Source organism: Sarcophilus harrisii, chromosome 3 (assembly GCF_902635505.1).
Source record: "Sarcophilus harrisii chromosome 3, mSarHar1.11, whole genome shotgun sequence".
Classification (NCBI taxonomy): Eukaryota; Metazoa; Chordata; class Mammalia; order Dasyuromorphia; family Dasyuridae; genus Sarcophilus; species Sarcophilus harrisii.
The window spans coordinates 533,811,668-533,820,192 of NC_045428.1; the positions used below are offsets into that span (position 1 = coordinate 533,811,668).

The following is an 8,525-nucleotide window of genomic DNA, read 5'->3' on the forward strand; positions in this document are numbered from 1 at the left end:
ATTAAAATGTATAGCAACTTTGGAAAGAGGAAGGGTATGTTCAGAAAGGAATATTAAATAAGTATAGTATTTATGGATATATGTGTGTATATATGTATGTCATAAGCTTTGAAGCTGAGAAAAAAAGTGCAGTGAGTAATGTGTGTATCTAGAGTCAGAAAGGTCTGAAGTTGATCAAAACCTAGGGTGAAAATAAGTCAATTCATGGGTAAAAAGGATATTTTATCACTCCTCACAAAATATTGTATAAATATAATCCAGACACCAGTTAATAAGAGAGAAAATATATTTCAGAGACCAAAAAATGTGAGTGTCCAATAAGTAAGTAATGTGTTTGAGGCTTGAATCTTATAAAAAGTAAAACAAATTATGAAAATTATTTCCTTGAGTTTGGTTGGAACAGTGAAATTGGAGGGAGCTCTTCAGCTATCTAGTCTGGTATTTCAAGATGAATAAAAGAGATAACTAGGCATGTAACACCTGAACCCCATATGTCAAATGGATCAAACAATTGGGCAAGATGCAATCTAAGGATCTGGCAGGATGAATTCAAATAATAAAGAAAATAATTGAAATATAATTGATGAAAATATTAATTATTTTTTTGAAAGTGAGAATTCCCAAGAAAAATCACTTTTTAAGACCAGCAAGCAATGGTAAAGGATTTCTAGATAAAGAAACTATTTTCACTTCACTAATGTATATTTATGCATTGTAGAACTAAAAGGAATCCAACCATGTAACATGAATTGAATGTGTACACCTGTGATTTCTCAATGCTGGAAGCTTCTAGCCCCTAAAACTTCCAATGCACAACCGAAACTCTTCTGTTGCAATCATATAATTTGCAATCATGGAGAATTCTAAAGAGTTGCTTAGGGAAATGACCTTCCCTTGGTCAAATAACCCCATCATATATGGTGTCAAAACTAAATAGATATGGGAGAGGTTCCTCAAGTTTTTTAAAAATTAAATATTCATTTAGTTCTGTGTAATCCTGGGCAAGTCATTTATTCTCTCTAGACTCATTTTTCTCATTTAAAAACTGGAGGTTTGGCTCTAGGGCTTCGAAGAGTACTTACAGCTTTAATGGATAAACTATTTTTACCCTCTATCTTTTTACAGATGAAGAAAATGTTGCAAAAATGTTGTGTGATTTGATTTTTTGAGTTCTTTGGTAGTAGAGAACACAGATAAACTAGTAGAGAACTTGGCAGTAAACAGAATCAGCCAAATCCAGGTTTGACTGATGAAGGAAAAACAGTACTCTCAAGATACAATGAAGGACTGTGAATCTCATGAAAATGGAGAAAGGGTAGAATTAAATGCTAGGACTGTCATGGCAAGCTATTTCAGATAATCAATAGCGAAAAATTTCTTTTACACCCTACTAAATTTCCTTGAATAACTAAATCTTTAACTTGTACCTTTCTTCCTTGCATACCACAGGAACTATTAATTGAAGGCCTCTTTATTTAGAGCATTTATGAGTTCTGCTGAGATAGAGGTGAGGAGGATCCAGGATCTCCATAATGATAGCTATCAACAGAACCAATCTTCATCCAACCAGCTTTTTTCTGCTTGGCATCCCAGGATTAGAGGCTGCCCACATCTGGATATCTTTCCCTTTCTGTCTAGTGTATATATTGGCTCTGGTGGGGAACTGTACCCTTCTTTTCATTATTAAAACTGACCCCAGCCTTCATGAACCCATGTTCTTATTCCTCTCTATGCTTTCTGTGGCAGACTTGATGCTTGCCACCACCACCACGCCAAAAATGCTCAGTCTCTTCTGGTTTAATGATGGAGAAATTCCCTTTGAAGCCTGCCTCACCCAAGTATTTCTCATTCATGCTTTGTCCAATATAGAATCTGGTATCATATTGGCCATGGCTTTTGACCGCTATGTGGCCATCTGCAACCCACTCAGACATTCAACTATTTTGACCATTACTGTTATTCAGTACCTAGGATTGGCCATCCTTCTCCGTGGAATTGTGCTGCTTGGTCCTCATCCATTTATGCTTAGATGGCTTCCCTATTGTAGGACTAATATCATCCCTCACACTTACTGTGAGTTCATGGGATTAATCAAGCTGGCCTGTGCCCCAACTAAGATCCCCAGAGCTTACAGCCTATTTGTTGCCTTTATAACAGCAGGGCTAGACTTCATACTGATTATCTATTCCTATATCCTCATTCTCCGTACTGTATTTCACCTACCCTCCAGTGAAGCCAGAATTAAGACACTAAGCACCTGTGGCTCTCATGTGTGGGTCATATTGATTTCTTATACTCCTGCCTTCTTTTCCTTTCTCACTCACAGATTTGGACACCACATTGCTCCTTCTATTCATATTTTTGTGGCCAATATCTATGTCCTTGTTCCACCCATGGTGAACCCCATCATCTATGGTGTCAAAACTAAACAGATACGGGAGAGGTTCCTCAAATTTTTCACAGATTGAAAAAATAATTTGGATTTGAGCCATAAGCTAAGTAAATAAATGATACTACAACAATTGTGTCATTTCTTATGATGCAAGCTTCAAACACTTTTTTGGAAATTGTTGAGGAAAAGTCTGGCTCAGGTAAAGAAATCCAAGTTTATTTCAACAGTTCAATCAAGATAGTAGACACTATATAGTCAGATCCTGGCTGTGCCTTATATAGGAAAACTGTTAAAATATAACTATCTCTTTTATTCTTTTGTACCCTCATTGAGGAGATCCCCCAAGACTCCATATGAAAATTTCTCTCATTGATTTTAAGAGGAATTGAAATTCTTGATAAAAGGTCAGTTTATTCCATAGATTTCAAAAAATTTTTGCATGAAAAATCAGTGTAGTATCAAGAAGTATGTGGTTTTTGTTCATCAATCTAAGGATATGATGTATTTTGTGAGGCAAAATATTGGGTATACCACAAGCAATTGTCATAGACCTATTTTTATCCTCATTCATAAATATGCTGCTTAGTGTAGCAGTAACAGCATTTAATAACAGCATTTGACTTAATATATAAAGAACTAGTTTATAATCCTTACTCTATCATTTGTGTCAAATGGGAACTATAGTTCCTTTTTTCTTCACTGGGCTATAATAAGGAAAGAATTTTGTTAAATGAGACTATTATATAAATGTGAATAGGTGATGGTGATGATGACAATGAGCAATGATAATGGTGATTTTCAGATACAAAGTCAGTGTGTCCTTGAATTCCAAATTTCATGATGCAATCTCATGTTATCATGGTTATTTCATTCCTTAGCACTGCCTGTGTCATAGATTCAACTTGTCCTAAGGCTCATAAAAAAGAATGTTGTCTTCTTTTTAACTTGAGTTAGTAATTCCAAAATATCTCCTAATGCTGCAAGAGATTGGGTTCTCTTCACTAACCAATTGATTCACATTCAACCCAGTTCTTCCTTATTTTTGGAAGGGTATAAGATTCCAATGGGATTTTTACTGATTCATGACAACATGTTCCTAGATACAATCTCTTGCATTAGTTATTGGGGCCACTCTGTCCCAATACTGATTTGAACATAGTAGGTATTTTAAAAATCTATAATTTAATAAATATATATATGGAATTATAGGAATTGATTTATATTGGCTTAAGAATATTAAAACTACCAAAACTTTCTCAAGCCTAATTAAATTTAGTCCTATCACAAGAATTTTATATTTCTGCTGAAGGAAACTTGGAAGAGATATTTAAAGTACTGCCTTATTTGCTATAACAGAAATGCCATATTTTTTCTCATTCCATTTCCAGTTCCAATAGAAATATGTGTGTTCAACAATCACTAAATTCAATATAATAGCAAAGAAGACTTAAATGAATTCATGCAAAGTATAGTAAGCATAAAAAAACAACAATAACAAAAACAAACAATACATATGATGGCTACAACAATATAAATGGAAAGATCAACCATTATAAAACAGTAGAAAAGAAAACATTGCAAAAATTACAAGAAAAATTTTGCCTCCCAAGAAAAGATATTTGATGATACTTCTACTAACTTCTTTGAAAAGAAGAGGCAGGAGATCTGTCACATTTTTTGAGTATTGATTAGATTTTCTCAATTTTTCTCCAATTTTTCTTTTTCTTTAAAAATATTTATAAGGAATTATTCTCCTAGAAGGGGAATGGAAAGTCTACAAGGAGAAATTTGCATGGTGTAAAAATAAGAATTATTAATACAATTTAATTTTTAAAAATAGAAAGGGAAAAGAGGATTACTTTCCATTTATGCTTTCTTAAACTTAGGCAATAATATGCCATCTGTAGATGACAATATTCTAGAATTAGCTAAAAGAATCAAACAAGATAGATATAATATCTCTTTTCCCAGTAGCTTCTCATTCTGGATTCCATTCTTTGAGGATCGTGTGCTTCAGGTTCAACACCCAATCTAAAACAAATTACTTAGGAAGTAGGAAAATCTAGAAAGTCAACCATTAGGTTCTATTTTTCACTTTTTCCCACAAACCTCCATTATTTTTATGATTTTAGACCAAGTTTCTGTTATGCAAAAATCAGCTGTGTCCTGGATCTGATTAATGTCACATGCTCCAAATTTAACTAGTGGTGCATCATAAAATATAGAAGACTAGTATCAGGAAAGCCGAAGTGAGAATTCTGCTTCAGATACTTACTAGCTATATAACCCTAGGCAAAAATTTTCAAGCTTTATCTGCCTCAGTTTTCTACTGTAAATAGGTATAAAAATAACATCTACCTCCGTGTTTCAGAAAGATACATCTGATGATACTTATAAAGTATTTTGCAAACTTTATAATAGTAGTATTATTATTAATTTTAATTTTGGAACATAATGACCAGGACTCTCAAGAAATGAGCCCCACTTCTAGCTCTGCTCCTTTTTGGCTTTTTGATCATTTAAAGTCACCTGTTGCCTCTATTCCTCAAGTTTTTTCTTCTATCATCTTGCTTCCTGAGGGTATTGAGAAGCTAAAATAAAATGAAGCAAAAAGGCATTTTTTTTTAATGAATGAAGGACATTCTAATTATCAGGAGACTGAAAGTACCAGAAATTCCACTGACTTCATCCAAATATCCATACATAATCCTGGTTAGTGCCAAATAGATTACAAAAATGTGAAGAGTCAGGAAAAGACTAAAAGCCCAGATATGTAGCAACTGTAACAATGATCACAGTAGCAGCTTCAAGAGCTCTCAATTTAGAGATAGTGATTAAGTTAGACAACTGCTCAGAAAATATTTCAGGGTCACCTTTGACTGGAACTAAGTATAGCTGGCATTGATAGGCAACTCTATTGCTTGCATATAGTATCATACTTCTTGAAAGCACTTAAAACTTCCTGACCTTTAGAACTAACTTTGAAAAGTCTAAAGTTTAGATCAGTGCTTTCCCATACCCAAATAAACAAAGGGAAAATTGAACATAAATTCACAGTCAAGACATAGATAAAAAAAAAAAAATGAGCAAACAACTTTATAACCACCACCACCAACAAAATAATTTGATCATAAAAAGCTAAGTAATAGAAAAAATAACAAGATATAAACTGAAGAAAGCAAAATAAAAACTGTTTCAATTAAAACCTCAAAGAAAAACACAAATGGAACCAAAGTCCAACAAGAATTCTTGGAAAAGTTAAAGAATAGGAAGAGAGTAGTAGAGAAAAAAGTGAGAAAAGATATTAGAGTGATGCAAGTAAATTATGAAAAGATAATTAATAACTTAGTAAAAGAGGCACCAAAATATAAAAACAAAAGAAATATGAAATAACATTTTAGAAAACTGATTTGGTCTAATGATTCAAAAAAATTACCAAAAATTACTGAAGAAAATACTCTTCAAAAATTAAAATAAATCGAAGGAAAAGAAAATCTAACATTTCAATAAAGAAAAAAAGTCTTTAAAAAGCACAAATGAACAAATTGAAAAAAAATTGTATGAAAGCTCACTGATGAAAAAAATATTAAAAATTAGAATTTGACAAATGAAAGTCAATGATACATATATAGATGTATTAAAAAAAAGAAAAAAATCAAAAGAATGAAACAAATAGAAGTTAATATGAAATATCTCATCAGGAAAACATTTTAATTGTTTCACAACTTGAAATCGATGATCAAAGAAAGAATTTAGACATCATATTTCAAGAAATCATTATTCTAAGATGCTTAAATTGATAGGGTAAAACAAAAATAGACCTTATAATTAAAATAAATAATTAGGGAAATTACATTTTTGCTAAAAATTAAAGTATCATAGAAAATGAAGTAAAAATAAAACACAATAATTATCTCCAATAATTACGTTATTTCTCAAATATATTGAGTATAGAACTGAATCAAATTCATAAAATAAAATAAAATAAAAACCATTCCCCTATTGGTGGATGGATAAAAGCTATAAATAGGCATTTTTCAGAAAGAGAAATAAAAGCTATTTATATTCATATGAAAAATACTTGTAAGATATCACATCACATTCATCAGAATTTTTTTAATTGGGGAGAATGAAGGGGAAAAAGCTATACTAATAATTATTTAGTGGTGTAGTAAACTGGTATAGACATTTTAGAAAACATTTTGGAACTCTGCCTAAAGACTATAAAACTGGGCCTACCATTTGTCCCAACAATCGCATTATTAAATATGTATCCCAAAGAGATCAAAGGGAAAGGGGATTAGCCTATATTTACACAACTTTTTATAGGAAATAGCTCTTTATATAGTGGCAAACTGTTCACTTTTTTAAAAACTGTAATAAATACTAAACATTGTTTACAAAGTTACTCTGCTTTTCTGAGTTTTTTTATGCTAGCTGTTTTGGATTTTTTTCCCTCCCTCCTCACCCCACCTTTAAAGAAGGTTACAAATACACACACACACACACACACACACACACACACACGACTATACTGTATATACTTCTATTTGTTAGTTATTGCTATGGATGTTGATAATATCTTCCTGTTTTATAGTTTGCTTAGGTATTTAACATAATCAAGATGAATTAATTATTCAAATTTGTTCTTAGAATAAAATTTGTATTATGATGTAAAATGTTCACTCTGTACTACTCATTTTACTTTTCATTGTTTCATGTCTTTCCATGCTTTCCTAAAATCCACCAGCTCATCATTTCTTATAGCACAGTAGTGTTACATCACAATCATATTTACTCATTTATTTATTTGATTTATTTAACCATTCTCCAACTGAAAGGTATCTATCATTTGAGTCAAGGTGACAGGTATGAGATTATATCTCAAAGCTGTTTTAATTTGCTTTTCTCTAATGAATCATTATTTGGAGCATTTCTGAATTTTTTGTTTTCCTTCTAATATGGTATATTGGTTTTATTTGTACAAAATCTTTTTTTTTTAATTTTCTCATCAAAATCATCCATTTTACATTTATAAAATGATCTCTCTTATTTTTAATTTGTTTCATGTTTTTTAAATTTTTTGTAATATTTCTCTTTATATCTAAGTTATGTATTCATTTTAACCTTATGTTGTTAAATAGTTTATGATATCAGTCTCTGCTTCATTTTTGTCAGACTACTTCAAGCTTTCCCAATATTATTTTTTAACCAAATAATAAATTCTTATCCCCTAGATGTACATTTTTACATTTGTCAGAGAAAAGATTACTATAATAATTTAATTTAATTAACATATAAAGAAGATAGGGCAAATTCTCTAATTTCCATTAATTTACAAATCAAGAAAATAAGACAAGGAGAGGATTTATGACATTTTTTCTGCTAGTAAATAGCTAAGTTGGCAAAAGTTTTTCTAACTCTAACTCTTGTCTAGTGTGTTTTCATCTGCACTACATTTTCAGACCCATTCAATGCTTCCTTTAAGTTTAGTAAATTCCTTTTATATAAGCCAATACAAATATCGATTTCTGTTAGGAACAGATAGGGGAAAATGCTAATTCACTTAACCACAATTGCCTCAGCAAAAAACAAAAAACAAAAAAAAAAAAAAAAAAGGAAAGGAAGAAAGAAAGAAAGAAAGAAAGAAAGAAAAAGAATTAAATGAATACTGTATAATGCTAAAAGAAAACTAGATGCCTAAGTTTGTGTAGTGTTTGTGAAGGGTATGTGATACCATAGAAATATAGTACCAAAGCATTCTGAAACCTCTGGAATTTTAAAGTGCAAAAAGTCTTCCCTAACTGAGTTACTTTTATGAAATAAGTAAAAGATTTCTTGTTGTATGGGCCAGAACTTGAAATAACGGTGCTAAGTCAGTGGAATTGATAGAGACAATGGTTGTTTAGCATGGTGCTTAACAGTTCTCTAGTTCAGTACATTTACTTAGTACTTACTATATAGGGGTACGAGATTCACACCTTTGATAAGAGAGCATATAATCTTGGACAAACTCAGCCAGAATCAGAACTAGAGAAGAACAGAGAAGTGATGGCAGGCTTTCCTCCTTTGCTTCTCAACTGAAATGAAGATCCGGAATGTCTCCAGAAAACTATCCAAGGCCCAAGTGAGG

At 31.6% G+C, this 8,525-nt stretch overlaps 1 protein-coding gene across 1 annotated transcript; it reads left to right on the forward strand.

Moving 5' to 3' along the window:
* The first annotated feature begins 1,532 nt into the window (after window positions 1–1,532).
* Window positions 1,533–6,274, forward strand: LOC116422114 (olfactory receptor 52R1-like). Its single transcript, XM_031957268.1, has 2 exons — window positions 1,533–2,443; window positions 6,238–6,274. Exons 1-2 carry the CDS (start codon window positions 1,533–1,535, stop codon window positions 6,272–6,274), a joined length of 948 nt encoding a protein of 315 aa, XP_031813128.1.
* Window positions 6,275–8,525: the final 2,251 nt, after the last annotated feature.